The sequence below is a fragment of the Mustela nigripes genome, chromosome 12 (assembly GCF_022355385.1).
Source record: "Mustela nigripes isolate SB6536 chromosome 12, MUSNIG.SB6536, whole genome shotgun sequence".
NCBI lineage: Eukaryota > Metazoa > Chordata > Mammalia > Carnivora > Mustelidae > Mustela > Mustela nigripes.
The window spans coordinates 26451411-26474045 of record NC_081568.1 but is presented as its reverse complement, the minus strand read 5'-3'; the positions used below and the strand labels follow the sequence as shown (position 1 = coordinate 26474045).

At 42.8% G+C, this 22635-nt stretch overlaps 1 protein-coding gene across 2 annotated transcripts in view; it reads left to right on the top strand.

Annotated features, from left to right (window-relative positions):
- ADAMTS12 (ADAM metallopeptidase with thrombospondin type 1 motif 12) overlaps positions 1-22635 on the top strand; it is a 298247-nt gene that overhangs the window by 104979 nt on the left and 170633 nt on the right. For both annotated transcript variants that reach the window (XM_059416968.1, XM_059416969.1), the window contains exon 3: positions 8564-8714. In XM_059416968.1, the coding sequence (XP_059272951.1) occupies positions 8564-8714 (151 nt within the window). The remainder of the gene's footprint in view (positions 1-8563; positions 8715-22635) is intronic.

Sequence of the window (22635 nt, the reverse complement as noted above, 5' to 3'; positions counted from 1 at the left end):
AGTGTACACCTGGTCGTCACTGATTCTCCCCTTGTTAGTGGGGCATGTATGTACGTACAGGAGGTTTATTGTCAGGAAGTGGCTAGCACATTTATGGAAGCTGAGAACACCCACGATCTGCCATCTGCAAGCTGGAGAACCAAGTGAAGCGTGGAATACTTGAATCTGAGTCTGAAGGCCTGAGAAGCAGGGGAGCTGATGGGATAAATCCCAGCTCTAACTCTCCAGCGGCCGGAGGATGTCCACGCTAGGGACGGTGTTCTCCTTTACCGAATCCCACTGACTTCAAATGCTAAGGTCATATGGAAACACCCTCACAGACACACAGAAGTCATATTGAATGGGGCATTCCATGGCCAGTTGAGGTGGCCCGTGAAGTTCACCATCACATCAGGCATTGGGGGGAAATGTTTCCTCAGATGATCACAATAGCTAATAGCATACTCTTATGAGACACTTATTAGGCGCCAATGTTCATCTACGTGCATTACGCTGGCTCATTTAATACACATGACAACTTTAATAAGTTAGGTAGCAAGTTACTATCACTATTCGTATTTTTCAGGTGAAGAAATTGAGGCCCGGAGAAGTTAAGTGACATGTAGCTAAGAGATGAACTGAGCAAATGGACTTGGGAGACTTAAATTTTGTCACCACCCTTTGTGTTGCATTCACAGTAGGTGATGCTCTGATCACGTGAGCTACTGTGCATTTATTAAGTGCCAAGAAATGCGGTAAAACCTTCTGCTAGGCATTTTACCTACAATGGCTCTGAGAGTTATTACCCTGCAAATTAAGATAGGTGATGCCCCATTTTACAAATGAGAAAACTGTGACTCACTGTGTTGACTCATTTGACCAAGATCACACAGCTCAAGCTATTTCTAGTAAACCCTCTCATAACTTCTTGAGCTTATACATTTTTTGGAATTCATTCCATCAGTTTTTTTGTTTTTGTTTTGCTTTTTTTTTGGTTGTTTTTGTTTTTCTACTATTTAAACTCTGATCTGCCAGCCAGAGAGTGGGATGTGGTCTCATGTGTGTAAGGGTTGTGGTGGGCTTCTCTGAGAGCAAGACAGGGGTATGAGGACATGTAGGTTGACATTTCAGGGCCCTCAGGGAGACCACGCCTTGTAGAAGTGGAACCTTCTAGAAGTGGAGCAATTCCGGCCCTTCCATTTTGGTCTCAGGGCAATGGCAGCCCCCTCACGTAGCCCTTGTCCTGTTTCATTTTAATTCTGGCAAATGTTGGATTGTTTATAGCTACTTATCTCTCTAATTTCTCTGAAGTCTGAATCAGTAAATCGTTGTTTCCAAGCTGGCTCCCGGTTGACTTGATCTTAAAAAACAGACTGTTACAGTGAAATGTCACTTTCGCGGTTTTTCTTTTAAGGCAGGTCTTCAAATCTGCCTTGATTACAGTTCTGTCACTGTATGAGGCCTGTGCTATGGCTCTCTTTCTGTCATCAGCAGGTCTCTAGAAATTTGCAGTCCAGTGCAGCCATTGAGCACCTGTGGCTCTTTTAATTCAGGATAATAATTAAAGTTAAATGAGATTGGGTAAGAGGGTATTTCTTTTTTTTTTTTTTTTTTTTTTTTTTTTTGAGGAACCTCGGTACTGTTTTGTAGTGTGGCTGCATCAGTCTTCATTCCCACCAACAGTGCACGAGGATTCCTTTTTCTCTACCTCCCCACCAACACTTGCTATTTCTTATCTTTTGGATAGTAGCCATTCTGATGGGTTTAAGATAATATTACCTCATTGTGGTTTTGATTTGTATTTCCCGGATGATGAGTCATGTTGAGCATCTTCTTGTTTGTCTGTTGCCATCTGTATGTCTTTGGAAAAATGTGTATTTAGGTCCTCTCTGCATTTTGTAATCATGTTTTTTTTTAGAGTTGAGTTGTAGAAGTTTTTTTATATATTTTAGATACTAAACCCTTATTGGGTATATCATTTTTTAAGGTCAATTTTTATTTTTTATTTTTTACGATTTTATTTATTTATTTGTCAGAGAGAGAGAGAGATAGAGCACAAGCAGGGGGAGGGGCGGAGAGAGAACCCGACTCCCTGCTGAACAAGGAGCCCAATGTGATACTTGATCCCAGGACCTGGAGGTCATGACCTGAACCTAAGACCCTTTTGTTTTGTTGATGGTTTCCTTCCATGCACAGAAGCTTTTTATTCTGATGTAGTTCCAGTAGTTTACTTTTCCTTTTGTTTTCCTTGCCTGAGGAGACATAGCTAGAAAAATGTTGCTACAGCTGATGTCAAAGTAATTACTGCTTGTGTTCTCTTCTAGGATTTTCATGGTTTCAGGTATCACATTTAGGTCTTTAATCCATTTTGAGTTTATTTTTGTGTGTGGTATCAGAAAGTTGTCCAGTTTCATTCTTTTGTATGTGGCCTCCCAGTTTTCCCAACACCATTTATTGAAGAGACTGTCTTTCCCCACTGTATATTCTTGCCTCCTTTGTCATAGATTGATTTACCATATGAGCAAAAGTTTGTTTCTGGGCTTTCTATTCTATTCCATTGATTTAGGTTTCCATTTGTGTGCCGGTACCATACTGTTTTGATTAATCCATCTTTGTAACATGTCTTGAAATCTGGAATTGTGTTACCTCCAGCTTTGTTCTATGGTTCTGCATATATTCTCTATAATTCTACTATTGGGTATTTACCCAAAAGAATGAAAACACAAATTCAAAAATGATAGAGGTACTCCTCTGTTTATTACAGTATTATTAATGGTATTTAAGATATGCAAGCAATCTAAATGTCTACTGATAGAGGAATGGATAAAGAAGATGTGTGTGCGTGTATTCGTGCACACACGTGTGCACACACACACACTCACACAGAGAGAATATTACTCAGCTATAAAAAAGGATGAGATCTTGTTATTTGTGACAACATGGATGGACCTAGAGGATATGCTGCTAAGTGAAATAAGCTGGACTGAGGAAGAGAAATGCCATGTGATTTCACTCATATGTAGAAACTGACAACAAAACAAATGAGTAAAACAATAAGACAAACAAAAAGCAGAATCAGACCTTTGAATACAGAGGACAGAACTGGTGATCGCCAGAGGGGCTGGGGCTGGGGGAATGGGAATAATGATGAAGGGGAGTGGGAAATACATGCTTCCAGTTATGAAATGAATAACTCACGGGAATAAAAGACACACAGCCTAGGGAATATGGTCACGGATATTGTAATAGGTTTAGATGATGACCATACTTATAGTAAGCAGAGCATAACGTATAGACTTCTTGACTCACTATGCTGTACACCTCTCAACTATACTCAAATATTTTTAAAAATAAAATTAAGTGAAATTAAAACTTCAGTTCTGCTATTACATCAGCCACATCTTAAATGCTCAGTAACAACATGTGGCTTGTGGCTATGAAATCGGATGGTGCAGATGTAAAATGTCTCCATCAACACTGGAAGTTTTATTGGGCAGCACTGGTCTAGAAGATAGGGACCAGGTGTGTACTGTTACAATATCTGCCCTACATATGGTTAACTACTGGGTGGAGGCACCAGAGGATGTCTTCTTGGCTTGAGCTTTACCTCCTCACACCCCATGAATTACTAGCACTAAGACTAATACAGAAAATCTTCATGAATCTATGAGATTACCCATCACTCTCCCCATTGGCTTAATGTGGGCCAGTCAGGGAGCTCCTGGGATCACATCAGGGGGTGTGGTATTCCTGGGATAATCTTTCTAGTGGTCTTCCATCTATATTCTGAGGCTTCTATCATGTCTTAATCTCTGGTCCTGGTTTAGGGTCCTGGTTACATATTAAATGGTAAAATGCTCTGCCTGCTACAGATCAGCAGAAAAAGTTGATTCTGGAAGGCTGGCCTGGCTTTAGGACTGTGCCAAGTGTTTTGGAGACCAAAGAAGCATAGTCTTCTGTGTCTGCCCTCCAGAAGCACTCACCCTCACTGGTCTTCAACTTCCCTGAACCATAGCACTGGAATCTGTAGCACTTAGGGAGGTACCCTCCCTCCCTCCCCCTACCCCAGATACACACATTGCTCAGGGGTTCTGTATATCAAATCTTGTCTTCCTGGCTGCATTATAAACCTAGAAGTTGATATACCCCTCTTAGAGTTCTTAGCATAGGCCTGGCCAAGTGATAGATACAGATGGATAATCAATAAGGATGATTGTGGGGGTGTATTTTACCCTCTTTCCTGTGTATTATAATGGGCAACAGGTGGTATCTTTTCCAGTGATTCATGCACTGTGATTGAGTACCTTGGCTATCTCTATCCCAAACCAATATGTTGCTCCTGTTGTCTTTGTCACTATGAGAAGGAAAAGTTGATCTGGTAACTTCAGAAATTTTCAAATGAAAAGGAATTTCTTTCCAGGGACAGGTTGATGAGTTTTGGCAGCACTGTTTCATTGTACAACTCCAGGGGGTGCCATTCAGAGCTTTTTCTTACGTGAACAGCAGCCCCTTGAGCTGCATAACCCAGGTCTCTGAGTATTGGAACTGATTTAGTAATTCTTTCTTATGCCTTTTCCAATACTATTGTTGGTACCCTTCAGTTGGCTAGGTGTTATTTGTGGTAAAACTGGAAGGCATGTCAGCATAGGTTAGATGACTCTTCAGGGTCTCTAGGCTGTGTGATTCTAGAACACTATTCACATTCACAAGTTCCTTATTAGACACTGCCAGTTTCCCATTGGACCCCAAATCATCACACTGATGCAAGTATAATGTCAGTTACATCAAGATGACTTTGATGGGAGGTGGAGAAGAGGTTGTAGGTGACTATTCTTAATCCAAAACTGGGGAAAATAAGTTGGTTCTGAGGGGTCTGTGAAAGTCCTTCCCCCACTCTCCTTAGCAGAGAGCAGTAGAGGTTCAATGTCACTGCCTCACACCAAGGTGGCTCAGCTCTTTGTCTCATGCTTACCTAGTTGGGCTTATCTGATGAGTAGAAAGCAATCTGAAGAGTCTGATTTAATGGACTTTAAGAAATCCACCTGTCGGGTCCCTGGGTGGCTCAGTGCGTTAAACCTCTACCTTGAGCTCAGGTCATGAGCTCAGGGTCCTGGGATTGAGCCCCGCATTGGCCTCTCTGCTCGGCAGGGAGTCTGCTTTCCTTCCTCTCTCTCTGCCTGTCTCTTTGCCTACTTGTGACTCTGTCAAATAAATAAATAAAATATTAAAAAAAAAAAAAAGGAAAGAAATGCACCTGCCTTAAAATCTTTTCCATCCATCCCTAACACTTGAAATGAACTAGTAGACATTTTGTGTGTGTGTGTCAAATAATACTTCCTATAAAAATTAAAGATGGACTTCAAGTTAATATATTAGAGTTAAAAATCAGAATAATGGTTACCTTTGTGGGGGTGGGGACGGTATTGGCTGGTAGGGGAATGGAGAACTTCTCAGCTGCTGCGAATGTTCTGTTTCTCTATTTAGATGTTCACCTATGGAAGATTTATGGGACTTTACAGTTATGATTTGTATATCCTTTTGTATGCTTATGAATCTTCAAAATAAAGTTTATTTAAAACAATTCTTGGGGCGCCTGGGTGGCTCAGTCAGTTAAGCAGCTGCCTTCAGCTCAGGTCATGATCCCAGGGTCCTGGGATCGAGTCCCGTATTGGGGCTCCCTGCTCAGCAGAGAGCCTCCTTCTCCCTCTCTCTCTGCCTGCTGCTCTGCCTACTTGTTCTCTCTCTCTCTCTGTGTCAAATAAAAAAAATCTTAAAAAAAATAAAACAGTTCTTCGAAGATGGCCTCAGGAAGCATTCACAGATATTTATGACTTAGTTAAAGTAAGGAAGGGAGTTTCTTTCTGAAGGGGAGTTGGCAGTGTGCTGGGAGTACTGGAGCCTGACACAGAGGAGTAGATGACAATGGAGAGGAGGGGCAGATTGGCCCTCCTCGAGCTTCTGCCTGGGGTTCATTCTGCCCTGGCACATCTGGGAAGAGAGTACAAGCCCCTGGTGAATTGGATACTTTTTAAAATTTTTTTAGTCCAGCCCCTGTTCTTCAAAGATGTCAGAAAGGTAAGCAGGTTAGAGAGAACACTGGAGTGAAGAGTGCCTCTTCCCGACCTGGTAACGGGAGATGCGGATTCTCGGGGGGCCAGTTCGCATCAGGAAAGCCGAGAGCCTGCCCTTCATTTGGAAAGCAAACCATAGACGAGTTCTTCCAGCATAACCTGGCTCTGGTTAGGTGAGAAAACTCCAATAAACCACGGCCACCTGGATACTCGCTGTCGAAAGCTCTGTGTCTCCGTATTGAGGCAGAGAAGAGGCGCAGAGCTCTGCCAGGAAATCTCCCCTCACTCTCCTCCAGACCAGTGGCTGTCTCTTCATCCCCTCTTCTGCGTGGCACCCACATGGGGTCCATGCGTGTGAGCGGGTGTCCTGCTTCCCCTCTTGCTGGAGAGTCAGCCCGCTCCCCAAGGTGTCACCGTCCAGCCTCTGAGAAATATTTAGACTGGATATTTAGGTGATTTCCAGGTGCCAGACTGGCCTCGTGGAGAAATGCAGATGAAAGTAAGCCTGTAGGAAAATGCTGGCTTGGCTTTGAGGCATTCTCATTCATGTTGCCCATAAATAGTTATTATGTTCTCAGCCACAGCCCCGTCTGTTTCTTCAGTACCACCTGGGTCCAAAATTTGAGGTGAAAGAAATGCCAATAAATTCTTGTCGGTGAATGTTTTTTCTTCAGGGACCTCTGTATTGGGTTGACAGCAGTTGTACAAAGGGACCCCGCACCAGGCTTCCCTGAGGAGTCTTTGAGTTCTCCTTGTTTCTATGGAACAAATGAGCTTTTTCAGCAACAGGCTTACATTCTCCTCATGTCCCTCCTCTTTGTCTCAGAGCAGAAACGGAACCAAATCCCAGCACCGTGCAAGGCTGTTCGCAGCTATATTATTACAGCCTGGGGCTTGTCAGCTCTTTGTGCCCTATGGGATTCCTCGGAGAAAGCATTCCCACCTTATGTTTGTCAAGTACTTCGCATGGCACTTTCATAAGCCTTAGCTCCTCTGATTCCTCGAGCAGCCCTGGGAAGTAGTAGGCATCACTCCTCTGGGAGGTTGAGTGACCTCCTCCAAGTCACACAGCCGTTCTTACAACCGCCAGTAAGTGTGCCCCCCCCCCTTTTTTCCCCCTGTTCCCTGTGTTATTAAAGGTATTTCAACATCAGTAATCAAAACAGGAAGCCAGTTGTGAGATTTATGTTAAGATCTGGTTATGTTACTGGTCCGATGAAGCAAACGTTTTGGAAAGTCGTCCGAGTTAGGGACTGTCCAGAGAGAGCAGCCACCTTTCATGGAGCCCCTCTTGCCTTTTGAGTGTGGGGGCTGCTCATTGGACTCAGGCTGCAGAGCAGGGCAGCCCTGGCTTGCTGAGGTGTGGTGAGGGGGCTTGAACTTGGAAGCCTTCACAGTTTCCCTGAGCCCCCGGTGTTTTCAGATTTGCTTTTGCAAATGTATTATTCACTGAATGGCTATCTTGACTCTAATACAACGAAATGACATAAAATTTGGAAAGAGACTAATGGTAGTTAAGACTAGGAGCCTTTTCTAAGAACTTCACATGTATTATTAACTCATTTGGTTTTCATAACAAGCCTTGATTACCCCCATATTTCACTGCCCAAAGTCACAGTGCTTATAACTGGGGGAGCTGGGATTGAATCTTGTTGAAGTCCATTGTCTGAGCTCCCGATCAGTAGGTCTTCTAGGGATAATTCTTTTTTTTGTTAATACAAAATTCAGATCCTGAGCCCTAAGTCCCCCCAAGAGGATCATTGGCAAAGGAGTTCTCTAAACATCTCAAATGGGCCCTAAGAAATTTTCTTGAAGAGAAGAGATAGTTGTGGCAATAGCACTTCTAGACCTGACCTCCAGAAAGAGTGGAGTTGGTTCTGAGGGGTCTGTGAAAGTCCTTCATCAAAGGGCTTTTTCTAGCCCTTCACTGATTCCCATATCTGTGAATGAGAATGCCCCCTGGAAACTGACAGAGGACAATGCACTGTGAACTCCTGGAAGTCTAGTCCCAGATTTCTTTGTTTCTTTGTTTCCATGAGAGCATTATGGCAAAAACACTTCAAGCAGTTGAGTGAACATGTAGCTGGACTCCTCCCATACAGGTTCCCAAAAGCTGTCCATGGAATATGGCTTATAGATACCAACTCCGTAATAGGGCAACTGGGAAGCATTGGTTCTTAATTTAAGATTCACAACAGTGGGTTTTAAAGGCAGGGCAATGAACTTGCAACATTGCATACCATGTTTTGGATACATGTGTATAGGTACCCTTTTTTCATTGGAGCCTCAGCGGAATCCATGACCCCCAAACACTGAATAACTGTGACTACAAAGACATCTCATTAACTTATTTATGTGTAGCTTTTCTGTGAGATAAGATGGCAGATTCTGAAAGCACTGGTATTACGGGTTTTAAGGGATTATCACGATCTATGTACTTTGCACTTTACTAATTTTCTCCGCATAGATATGGAATGGATTCAAGTAGACCTTTGTATTCTGTATATTTACAGACTGGGTTTTTCCATCTACCCCATGGAGACTTCTTCATTGAGCCTGTCAAAAAGCATCCACTGGCTGAAGGAGAATACCACCCACACATCATTTACAGGAAGCCGAGGCAGAGACCTCCAGAGAAGGAGGAACCAACCTGTGGATTAAAGGGTATTGTGACTTGAATCTCCTCACCTCGTTGTACAGTCTGTTTTGTTCCATTATTGTTCTGCTACAACATGACCTGCTCTTACTCACATCTGTTATCTCTTCCCCCTTTCTGTTGCCACAGAGTATGTGCCCTTGTAGGAATAATCTATATGCCAGTCTCTTCATGTTCTTAATGGGAAGGGGAAAAGGCATCACCCACATCTTTGCCACATTAATTGATGATATTCACATGATATTCATCATGATGAATTGTTTGTTTTTTAAACTCTTTGAATTCCTTAGAAGATGATAGTCTAAACTAAAGACAATGAGTTTCACTATTAGCAAAGTTATAATACTTTAGGGTGGACTATTACCAAACTGCTTGTCATATCCGCACATGAAAGGCAGATTTCAAGGTGTGATGATGCTGATGTGCGAAGAGAAACTGAAAGAATTATCAACACTTTATCAGGTGATGAATTCAGCAAAGCTTCTTTTGGCTGCCTTTTGTTTGTAGTTCACTGACATATGTTCCCTGCCCCTCAACTCAAGAGGGATCCGAATTGGATTGCAGAGAGGTCTGCCTTGTACCAAATAGTTTCAGGTAGTTTTCAGAGGTGAATTGACCCAAGTTATTTCCTTGCAATTCCCATGTTCTCTCTGATTCGTATGCTATAATAATCTATGCATAAAGGACCACTGGAAATTGAGACATTTTCTTAAATATGGTACAGTTTCTCCTTTCTTCAGAGGAAAAAAAAATAATGGGCTGGGGGACAGTTAACAAAAGGAATCCATAATATTATTTCTATGTCTTAAGGATTTGGGTTTCATGGACCTCCGTGGGAAAATAGATTTGCTAATCTAGACGGATTCTAATAAAGATTTGAGAGGACTCAGAATTTTGCAAGCAGGAGAAGGAAAGAACAAGGGTATAAGTCATTTCTTTATAGACTTCACCCAGACTCTGGGATAGATGGTAACTTTCCTGGGAGTTTCTTCTGTGATCTTAGCAGAGTATGTAAACAAGAAGAAATTTTGAGTCTGTAATGTTTCCTGTACACAAAAATGGACAGCTGGTTACATTCCTTAACTTTAGGAAGCTGTTTCAATTTCATCCTGAATTAGATAACAGACTGTCTAATTCTCCTTATAGCAAAAGCTAAGAGAAGGGAAGAGATTCTTCTTCTGGATGGTCTGATTGATTAAGTTACCAATCCAGATAACTTAGTCTCTATGTGAAATTTTAGGGCTCCAATCTAATCACTTGAAGAATTTCCCAATTCCTGTTACACAGTGGATGATGGGATAACACTTTGTGTGATTCACTCTTTTTGAGATCACTGGGTCATCAGTATGGCAGAGCAAGTTACTAGGGCAGTGAGTGAACTTGGCCAGAGAATTGCTTCCCTAGCCACAGTTGTGCTATGGAATAAGTTAGGTTATTCCTCATGTACCCAACGTGAACACCTTCTCTTTGAGATAGACTTGATTAATAATGAACTGAGAATGGCATATATTTCATCTTAAAGGCAAAAGGGATGGGTAGGAAAAAGTAGGGTTTACGAATGTCATGTCCCCATTAGGTCACATACCATACCTCAGCCTTAGTGCTTGTCATACCATTTCCTTATCCATTCTCCACCAACCCTAAGACTTACCATTACTTTGGAAACTTCTCTGATTAATCCCATTTGGAACAGTCTTTGCATTGTGAATTTCTCTACACATATCTTCTAAAAAATCCTGTCTTAAACTTGCTTAAATCTTCACAATATCAGAATTGAATAGCTAGCTCTGTTGGAAGGACACTTAAGGTGCCATAATGCAGCCCATTTGTTTTCACCAAAGAAGCAGTGTGACTCAGAGAAGGGAGTGAACTTTCAAAACCATGAAGGTGGGAGGTGTTCAGAATATGGTCAAGCTTAGATGTCAAGGTTCTGTTATATCTTGGGCTTTATACTCCCTCATGGTTATCTTTATGTCTTCTTTGAATATATAAATCTTATTTTATCAGCTGTCTTGAAAGCCCCATTAAGGTAGGTCCCTTCCCAAACAGTATGTATCATAGTGTAATGTGAAAAGGAGAAGTTTAGTAAATCACCGGAATGAAACGAAGAGTGATTGATAACCAAATAGATGAGACTAAAGTATACTAGCCTCTCCTCTATATAACATTGATAGAAAGAAAAAGGAAGTGTGCATTTTCTAGAAGTTGACAAGTGTCCATCATTTGTGACCATCTCTGTTCCATGGACAATAAACATGATTTAATACCTAAATGATAGATAGAGATTCAAGAATAATCTAATGTGCTTGTGAATATTCTTAAAATATACGTGACCTTTGGATTTTACAAATCTTGGTATATTGAAATGGACTTGGTCTTGCTAAACAAGGTAATTGCATTGTTCTTAGACCACGTTACCCTGCAGAAATGATGGAATTAACTGACAGTGTCCATGTCATTAGCCAGCATTAAGGTACACTTTATACTTAGGTCAGCTGGTGTTGCAAAGTTGAATTACTGTGATTATATCAAGAAAGATCCTATTTACTTGTGTAAAATGTTCTGTCTTTGTTACGTTTAAAGCTGGAACACCTTTGGTATTGAAAAAAGATGTCCTTTAAAAAAGCTCTAGTTGTTCAGGAAGGAAAATGTGTCAATTACTTTCCTCTAAAATGTGTCCCTTTACTTATGTTGATCTCGCATATAGAAAGGTGTCCAGGAGTTTCACAGTGGGTCCCTTATTATTATGGTCTGAAAGTTCATTTGATTAAACTCTCAAGAAATTCATTTTATTGATGTTGGCAATTTCCTTTATCTCAGGTTTTTTTTATCAAGAACATAGACTGGGACTTGAGTGGCTATTAGATGGAAGTATCAAGGGGAACTATGGTTTTAGGAAGCTAGGGAGGGGGAATTAACACCAGTCAGATCAGATGCTACCTGGCTACCAGTTTGTCTGTGGCAGAAAGTGGTCTAGGCAGGTAAGATCAGAGTTTGAGATTTCATACATTAGAACAGTAGGCTAGGAACATGGGATCTGGTTCCTGACATGCATTTTTGAGTTCAAAATTTATTCATTTAGCAATTATCTATTGGGTATATTCTTTATGGCTGGTACTCTCCTAGGTTTTATGGGTTCATATGTGAATATGATATAATTCTTGGTCTTCAGAGCTGACAGCCTGGATATAGGACATGGGTAAGTAGGGATCTGGTCCAGATTTTATCAGTATATGATAAGACCATGAAGGGAGATGAAATCTTAATGCATGTATTGGGCTTTTTGTCACTCTGCCTTACGTTTGCCCAAGGACAAGTAGCTGTAATTCATTCATTTTCCCTGCTGTAACTGTATTCCATTATGTGAATCTTTCACTTGTCCAACCTCCTGTGAGTAGATCTGTAGTGCTTCCAGTTTGGAGCTATTATATATTATGTTGTAAAGACTCTTCTTGAAAATGTTTCTTAGGATTCAAGTCCATAGGGTTATCCCACATATATACCAAGTAGTAGAATGCATATCTCCTAGGATATTTACATCTGGCTTGACTGGATGATGCCACTTATTTTCCATAGTTGATGTTCAAGTGCAGTGAGTGAGAGTTCCCACTGTTCCATATTCTGTCCAATACATGCTGTCCTCACTTTTAAATTTGGCCGCTCTAGTGGACATGAAGTGCTACCGCTCTATGCTTAATGTTGAACTTCAACCTCTTTGTTAGGGAGTTGAGCCCCAGATCTATGGCTTATGGCGATAGATTCTCCATGAATAGTTCTACCTAGAGTGGAAGCCCAGAGAACCAGCTTTAGGTTTGCTTACTCATTTCTTCATTTTCTGGTTCGCTTTTTCACTTAGTCTCTGATCTGACTTTTCAACTTGTCTTTTTTTCCTCCAGAGCAAAAGTGAGCAGCAGATATCTCACGTCTGCAACTAGCTGTGTGTATCAATCAGGGTTCAGCTAGAGAAGCAGAACCAGTAGGAGATCTGTATGAGGATATTTATTGCAGGAAATTGGTTACCACAGTAGTGGGGGCTGGCTAGCAAACCCCAAATCCAGGACAGGCCATCAGGAAAGGCAGGTTGCTGGTGTCAGGTCTGGGCTAAAGCAGCTGTCCAAGGCAGAGTTTTCCTAGAAAGTCTCAGCTCTATTCTTAAGGTCTTTTAGTTGATTAAATCAGGCCTACCGATTATCGAGAATAATTCTCTTTACTTTGGCTTTTCTAAAGCCAACAGATAAAGGACTTTAATTTACATCTGTGAGACACCTTTTCACAGCAACACCCAGATCAGTGTTTGATGGAGTACGGGGGACAGCAGCCTAGCCAAGGGGACACCTAGAAAAGATCATCATGGTCCATCTTTTGCTTTTCTCACCAAATTTCTGCTTACTTATATTTGTTTTTCTTTTTTCTATTTTTGGACTCCGAAGATTTCTTCCCTTTTTGATGCTTATTCGGGGCTTAACACGGAGAAATCAGTCTTGAGTAAGATTTCTTATGGAAGTCATTTGGAAATTTGTGAGTTGTCTTTTAAATGGCACGCACAGACATTACCAAATACTAACAAATGTTTTAAATGTTATACCATTAACAATAGCTCATTAGAATAATCAGCATATCAGATCACTAATCAATGTAGTAAGTGCAGGGTGAATGGTTCTGATTTTATGGAAATCCACTTAGTTAATTCTAAATCACTGCCATACTCTATACTGGTTCTAAAGCACACAAGTTGTTTGTTTGTTTGTTTTGGCTAACAGCAAACTTTCTTTTTTTTTTTTTAAAGACTATTTATCTGACAGAGAGAGATCACAAGGAGGCAGACAGGCAGGCAGAGAGAGGGGAAGGTGGAAGCAGGCACCCCGCTGAGCAGAGAGCCCGATGTGGGACTCGATCCCAGGACCCTGAGATCATGACCTGAGCTGAAGGCAGATGCTTAACCCAATGAACCACCCAGCCGCCCCAACAGCAAAGTTTCTGAGTAGAGCCTGCCTGAGACTTGTCGTGAAATTCCAGATTACCTGATTGCCTTATGATTATAGCCACTCCACAGTGATCCATACCTGACTTTGCTGTGAGGTGGTTAACATTTTAATTGTTATTCTGTCCTTTTTTTCCTCTTAGTGAGATGGCCTGTTGGTTTTGATTACTGGCTTTCAGAACTGGTGGGAAGATGGGTGAAGCGGTTCAAGCTTTTACCCATGAGAGGGATGAGAGGACTGTTGGGGAGAATTTGGGGAAATACATAATGCATAAATGTGCGGAAAGAGAAATTGGCAACCCGTTTCTTTTGTTTGCTTAGTAAAATCTAAGACCAAGACCATAGGGACTCAAAGCACCCGTTGTCTCTGTGCTGCAGCGGCTTGGTAGCTCTGAGAGACTCCTGGATCCCGTCAGAAGCCTTTCCTCATGAGGCAGGCCTCACCACGGACTCCCCGCCTTGCGTTTCCTCACTACTTGACAGCTCTTTGCCTTTTCCATCATCATTTCAGGGCCATAGGCTCCCATGTTCTGAACATATCATATCTATTTGGAGCTTATCATTCCAAACATAGCATTTGCCTTTCTGAACTAGTTTTTATTCCTCAAAAAAGCCTTGCTTTTCTTTAGCCCTTGTGTTTAGGTTCCTTCTGTCTGAAACCTGTTTTCCCCAGAAGCTTTACTGAATTACTTCTGTTTTTTTGTTTTTTATTTCTTTTTTTGTTTTGTTTTGCTTTTTAGGACTTACGCATAGCTTCCTTTAGAAAACCTTCTTGGCTCGATCTGCATTAGACGTCTCTCCTCTGACTCTTAACACCAGCTTCCCCTATGTCAGGCTCTATCATATGATGAAAATCTGTCTGTGTCCTTCTCTGCGCTGTAAACTTAACGGAGCTGAGAATCATGTCTGCTCATTCACAAGCTTGTCTCCAAGATCTGAGAGAGTTCCCAGCTAGGGGTGGAATCAGAAATGCTGAACTTGGAAGTACTGAGTTTCTGGACCATCTCTGATGCATTTGGCAACTTATTACAAGCTTGTATTTAGCTATATGGAACACGTTTAACTTCTGAGAATACCCAGACTTGCCTGAAGAAATTTAGTAGACATGCTGATGCCTGAACATTGAAGAGAAGTTTGCATAAGACAAAACGTGGCTGTGGTTGGGACTCTTGGCCCAAGGTTGTAGCTGAAAGTGACTACTTCAGATTTTGATTTTAGAATAAAAGAGGGTGGATGGGTAAGAGAAAGCAAGTGACGTTCATTCCCTCGGCAAGCTCCACCAGGCACCGTTCTAGGAACTGGGGATGCAGGGCCGAACAGATCACTGACCGAGGCAGGAATATAGAGACAGTAAGGCGTGGGAGCCTAAGGCAGGCAGGAGAGGGGAGCTCTCCAGGGAGAGGCACAGAAGAGCAAGTGCCTTGGAAGATAAGAGGGCTGAGCCGTCATTAGCATCTGACACAAGGATTTTCAGCTTCCTGTGGAGAGTTGGGAGGACAATTCTCAGCTGCTCCTGGAGGCAGATTTCAGGTATCCTTTCAAAAGCTGCTTCCTTGTGAGTCTTCTCCCCTTACATGGTTGGCCCTAGGAGGACTGATGAGTTCCGAAAGGTCACCCTGCGTTTTGATATGGTCCCTGGAGTCTTCTACCTTCCTGCCTCCCCACCTCCCTCTCCTTCCCTGCCCCGTAGATGTTCCTTCAGATGGGCTCACCTCAGGGCTTATGCACTTACTGTTCCCTCCACTGGAACATGCGCCCTCTCTTCCTTGCCCCCGCCATTTCTTCATGGCTTATTCTCTCCCATTGCTCAGGTCACTGCTCAGATTCACACAATCAGAGAAGACTTTCTGATCACCATCTAACATAGGAGTCTTTCCGTCACTGTGTAAACTCTATATCCTACTTTCTCTATTTTCAGAGCATTTGTCATCACTTGATGTCACTCACCTATGTATTCGTTATTGTCTGTCTTCCCCCAACTAGAATGTAGATACCCTGAAGGCACATACTACCTCACTTTTGTTCTCTGATGTATCCCCACTGCCCAGCACAGAGCCTGCCATAGTAAGCACCTAGTAAATGTTGAGTGAATGAGTGAGTAAATGAATGAACGTAGCTTCATTCATGATAATCCTGTAGAACTTGTAGTCCGTTTCCAGCACTAGACTCATCTTTGTACCAAGGATACTTGTATCCTAAATATTGAGCCCAGTGTCTGATCCTCATAGTTTGTTGATAAATGTTTGTCCACTGAATGAGTGAATGATGTGTACTTCCAAAAGGGTCCTGCAGGTGTGAGCAAACATTTAACCTCACCAAGGCTGGGGGGTCCAAGCATACCAAGAGTGCTCTGAGTCACTGAGGGAAGGCAAATATGTTCCCTGGGAAGCAGCTAATGTTAACTATGTATTTGTTTCACTGCTTGATTAATGTCAGTGTTTGTGGAAACAAACATTCCCACCCCCATATAGTCCCATTTCAGTGTAGCAGCTGGAAGTCTCATAAATAACCATGAAATTTTCTCTATGGGGAAGGAAGTTTACTTGTTAGATTTGAAATAAAATATTTGAGGAAATTATGAGTGCATTTTAAGCTTCAAATTCTCTCCTCCAAAGGCAGAAAAGTGGATCCCTAGGGTATTTTCTGGGCCAATAAGCCAAAGCTTAGAAAGTTCCAGAATTTAATTTACATGAGTGTGTGTGCCATTGGTTGACCTTTCTCCCTCCGGGATATATTAATTTGCTGTTTCTATGGGCTGGATACTAAGTGACACAGCTCTGAACATGGCAGGTTGGACCCTGCCCTCATGGACTTACAAGTTTGAAGGAAAAGAGTTTAACAAATATTGTAAAAATAGCACACATGAGCATTGTGACAAATGCCATAAGAGTGTATAGAAGAGAATCCCAGTATGATCAGGAGCGTTAAAGAAGGTCTGTCTGAGAGAAGCCATAGACTGGTTATAAATTCTTATGGAGCCATTTTCCTTGAGATCATTTCTATGGAACATCAGCATTTAAGGAATGGTATCTGTTAGGGATTATATTGTATCCCCCGAAATTCCATTGTTGAAGTTCTAAGTCTTGGTACCTCAGAACGTAACTACATTTGAAGATAGGATCTTTAAAGAGGTAAATGAATTAAAATATGATCATTAAGGTGGGCCCTAATTAAATATGGTGTCATTAGAAGAAGAGGGTATTTGGACACAGATACATACAGCCAAGACCATGTGAAGACATAGGGGGAGGATGGTCATCTTCAAGCCCAGAAGAGAGTCCTCAGAAAGAAAGCAGGTTGCTAACACCCTGATCTTGAACTTCTAGCCTTCAGGATTGTGAGGAAATACATTTCTGCTGTTTAAGCTACTCAGCCCGTGGTACTTTGTTCTGGTGGCCCTAGCAGATTAATAAGAGCAATGATGTATTAGCTTACCTGCATGGCGATCCTCTAGTTATTTCAAGCTGTGAGGAGTTGGTTATGCTGCATGAAGAACAGAAGACTGTACACACAACAATAAAGTGTAGTCAGGACTGGCTATAAGGTGTGTGACTGGTGTGGCCACACAGGTTCATGCTCAGAAGAGCGGCACTCCATGGTAGCCATCTTGAAATTCTTAATGATTTTATCTTTATCTCTTGTGCTTTGCAAGTGAAGACTAATCAGACAATGTAGCATGTGCTGTGGGCCTGGAGCCTCAGCCCCTACATGTTCTTGCCTCTGGCCACCTCTCTGCCTTCCCAGGATGGGTTCTCAGCCAGCTTTACTTTCTACTCTGACTACACTGCCACGTGAGCCTGTCTGGGCAGTGACCAGGGCACACCAATGTGGGGAGGCCTGCTTCCATGGCTGTCTTCCGCCCCTGGGGGAGTCTGCATGCACAGGAGGAGGTTCAAGAGTGAGTGTCCTACAGTGTCTTGGGATGAGGCATGGCAGCAGTCCTCTCCATCCTAAGCTGGCATTTGGTAGATGACCGGAAAGGGACCGCTTATCCACTTCCCATTCAGGTACTGAACTTCTCTTGATGTGGTATTTGTAATCCCATGGGGTCATCTCCCCGGGTAGCTTGAGGTCATGGGCTATAAAGGAAAGACTGACTTCTCTGCCCCTGCCCAGGACCCTATGTTTTCTTTTTGTGTTGCACTATACAAATCACGGCCCTGGGTTTACAGTTGCTTTGCTGGCAAACAATTAAAGTGAATCTGACACATATTAATGGTACTCCCAAGACTGCTGCAGAGGATATGATACTTTATATGGAAACCTCAAAAGACTCCATTGTAAAACTGCTAGAACTCACACAGGAATTTAGTAAAGTGTCAGGATATAAAACCAATGCACAGAAATCATTTGCATTTCTATATACCAACAGTAAGACAGAAGAAAGAAAAATTAAGGAGCCAATCCCATTTACAATTGCACCCCAAACCATAAGATACATAGGAATAAACCTAACCAAAGAGGCAAAGAATCTGTACTCAGAAAAATATTAAGTACTCATGAAAGAAATTGAGGAAGACACAAAGAAATGGAAAAATGTTCCATGCTCATGGATTGGAAGAACAAATTTTGTGAAAATGTCTATGCTACCTAAAGCAATCTACAAGTTTAATGCAATCCCTATCAAAATACCATCAACTTTTTTCAAAGAAATGGAACAAATAATCCTAAAATTTGTATAGAACAGGAAAATACCCCAAATAGCCAGAAGAATGTTGAAAAAGAAAACTAAAGTTGGCAGCATCACAATTCTGGACTTCAAGCTCTGTTACAGAGCTATAATCATCAAGACAGTATGGTCCTGGCACAAAAACAGTGGAACAGAATAGAGAGCCCAGAATTGGCCCCTCGACACTATGGTCAACTAATCTTTGACAAAGCGGGAAAGAATGTCTAATGGAAAAAACACAGTCTCTTCAACAAATGGTTTTGGGAAAATTGGACAGCCACATGCAGAAGAATGAAAACTGGACCATTTCCTTATACCACACACAAAAATAGACTCAAAATGGATGAAAGACCTCAATGTGAGATAGGAATCCATCAAAATCCTTGAGGAGAACACAGGCAGCAACTTCTTCTACCACAGCCTTAGCATATTCTTCCTAGAAACATTGCCAAAGGCAAGAGAAGCAAGAGAAAAAATGAACTTCATTCATTTTGGGGAATTCATCAAGATCAGAATTTGTACAGTAAAGGAAACAGTCAATGAAACCAAAAGACAGCCAATATAATGGGAAAAGATATTTGCAAAGGACATATCAGATAAAGGGCTATTATCCAAAATCTGTAAAGAACTTATCAATCTCAACACCTAAAGAACAAATAATCCAATCAAGAAATGGGACGGGACTGGAAGAGATTATGCTGAGTGAAGTAAGTCAAGAAGAGAGAGTCAATTATCATATGGTTTCATTTATTTGTGGAGCATAACAAATAGCATGGAGGAAAAGGGGAGTTAGAGAGGAGAAGGGAGTTGAGGGAAATTGGAAGGGGAGATGAACCATGAGAGACTATGGACTCTGATAAACAATCTGAGGGTTTTGAAGGGGCGGGGAGTAGGAGGTCGGGGGAACCACGTGGTGGGTATTGGAGAGGGCACGGATTGCATGGAGCACTGGGTGTGGTGCAAAAACAATGAATACTGTTACGCTGAAAATAAATTTAAAAAAATTTTTTTAAGTGCTATTAAAGATGTTAAAATATTAAAAAAAAAAAAAGAAAAGAAATGAGCGGAAGACATGAACAGACATTTCTGCAAAGAAGACATCCAAATGGCCAGCAGACACATGAAAAAGCGCTCCACATCACTCATCATCAGGGAAATACAAATCAAAACCTCAATGAGATGTCACCTCACACCAGTCAGAATGGCTAAGATTTACAAGTCAGGAAATGACAGGTGTTGGGGAGGATGTGGAGAAAGGGGAACCCTCCGACATTGTTTGTGGAATGCAAGCTGGTGTGGCCACTCTGGAAAACAGTATGGAGGTTCCTCAAAAAGTTGAAAATAGAGCTACCCTACAACTTAGCAGTTGCACTCCTGGGTATTTACGGTAAAAATACAAATGTAGTGATCTGAAAGGGCATCTGCACCCCAATGTTCATAGCAGCAGTGTCCACAGTTGCTAAACTATGGAAAGAGCCTAAATGTCCATCCACAGATGAATGGCATACACACACACACACACACACACACACACACACACACACTGTGTATGTGTTGTGGTGAGAACTGTGTGTTGTGTAAGACTGAAGAATCACAGACCTGTACCCCTGAAACAAATAATACATTATATGTTAATTTTAATTTAAAAAGAAGGAAAAAAATAATACGAAAACATTTAAAAAAAAATCCATCAAGTGGGTTTGTATACACCGGGGTCTCCCACTGGTGAGAGTGACCCAGCTCTCTAGTGTCTGCAGGGCAGGGCTTCTGAGGGCCACTCTCCTTCTAGGCCTTCTGCCTTCTTTACGCACTTGCCCCATCCCAACCTGCCAAGCCTAAAGCTTTGGAGCACAGGCTGCTGCCGAGGGAGGCCCATGGGGGCTGCTGTTTCTGGGGCTCTGAAGCTGAAGGCCCTGATTTAGTGGATGCGTCTGGTGTGTCAGCATGAGGAAGGGGCAGTCCGGAAACTGAATTCAGGCCCAAGATCCTTAACGTCTTGGAGAGAGGGGAGAATGTGATGCTGTAGTAAGATTAGAGGGCCAACTTATCCAGCTTCCGTGTCTCTCTCTCTCTCTCACACACACACACACCCACACATACACACATATACACTTCTCTTGAAATGTGATGGTTGATTAAAGAGACTCCACATATATTTAAGTGATGTCAGAAACAGTGGGATTGTTATTCTAGGTTCAGGACTTCATGTTTTAGCTAAATTTAACCTGAGGTGTGTGTGTGTGTAGTATGTGTATACATGTGTTTACATGTGTGGTGCGTAGGTGTGTATGTATGTATGCTGTGTATTTATGTAGTATATATGGAGTGTGTGTGGTATAGGTGTGTGTTTATGTGTGGTGTGTGTTTGTGTAGTATGTGTACATGTGTTTACATGTGGGTGTATGTATGATGTAGGTGTGTGTTTATGTGTGGCGTGTGTTTGTGTAGTATGTACACATGTGTTTACATGTATGGTGTGGGGGGGGTATAGCTGTGTGTTCATGTGTGGTGTGTGTTTGTGTAGTGTGTGTACATGTGCTTACATACATGGTATGTGTGTGGTATAGGTGTGTGTTTATGTGTGGTATGTGTACATGTGTGTACATGTGTGTGGGTGGGTGGTGTGTAGGTGTGTGTTTAAACACACATGTTGCACACCGTTGGCTCCAGGAGGCAGACAGCTTGCTCAGCTGCGATGACTCAGGATTTATGGAAGTTCTTTCCATTCCCATTAAATAGACCAAGTTGAAATTCCAGTGCATTCTCCTAGTCAACAGAGGAGTTCTTTGTTTAATTTAGCTGAGGGAACGTCCACGCCCGCAGAAGAACCCTTCCCCTTGCGGAGAGCCTCTGCTAAGAATAGAGCCAGTCCCAGCACTGCGGCCCTGTGCTTCTGAGGGAATCCTGCCGCTGTTTCCACAGGAGGGGACGGAGGGCCTGTGTTCTAGGAACCCCCCTCTGCCCCTTCCCTCCCCTCACCAGATCTTTAGCCCGAGTCAGCCCTTTCCACCAGCTCCTCAGGGACACCAGAGCTTTCTCCTGGGGGCATCCATGAGTGCTCAGTTCCTGCAGATGGCTCTGTCCTCCCCCGGCCAGCCAGCGCCCTGACGGGACACCTGACTCACAGTGGCTTCCCCAGGGCTCTGCGGCCGGTCGGTGGCAGGGAGACAGGCAGCTGTGGGCGCGGGTCTGGTACGAAGACAGATCCATAGAGTATTGGCAGCTAAGAGCCGCTTCTCACCCCAGGACAGAGCAGCCGACCTCAGACAGCCGAGAGGAGGAGAGCCCGAGGCCTTTTATCTGGCCAGTCCTGTCAGGCTTCAGATCCCAATGGGGCTGTTTCCCCTCGGAATACGCAGATGTGCCCGGCTGAGAGAATCGCTTTCATTTGCACACCTTCTGTTTTGGGGGAATAGTCCCAGTTGAAGGCAGACGATTAGTGTCGAGGGGCAGGGGGACAAAAGCCAACTGACTGCGGATATTCTGTACTTCAGTAATGAAAAAAAAAATCGAGGGATAGTCTCTGGGGACACAGTGGTTTTTCCTGCTCATGATTCTGGCTCAGAGGATGACACGAATCGGGCTTGTGAGAACAGTCATGGCCGTCCCGGGGGAAAGACCGTTATCGAAACCCCCAGATGGCTCCATCTCACGCACCTTCCACTAGCACCGACCCAGGCTGAGATCTCTGGGATTCTGTCTTCACATTTCAGGGGACTTCTTTAGGATTCTGTGACTTGTCGATCACATCTGTGCCCGGGGGAACCGGGCTCAGCAGTAGCATGAGGCCGATTAAATTCCAACTAGTGGGGCGCCCGGGTGGCTCAGTGGGTTAAAGCCTCTGCCTTCGGCTCATGTCATGATCCCAGGGTCCTGGGATCGAGCTCTGCATCGGGCTCTCTGCTCAGCAGGGAGCCTGCTTCCTCCTCTCTCTGCCTGCTTCTCTGTCTACTTGTGATCTCTGTCTGTCAAATAAATAAAATCTTAAAAAAAAAAATTTCCAACTAGCTGGCAGGGGACTTGGGCAGGGGACTCTTTTCCTACTCTGTGACTTCTTATTTCTATTTTGTTATGTGTAAATTGTGGATAATAAAAATTTCATACCAAGATGGGGTAGGGTGGAATCAATGAGAACTACAAGCTCACAGTTCCTGAGTGACAAGTCCAAATTCCAGAGACCCTTGAAAACCAAAAGTAGTTTAGTGGTTAGCGACTTCGTTTGGTGGCACAGTGCAACCCGCATTGGTATGAGGCTGCTTATAATTTGCATTCATCTTAG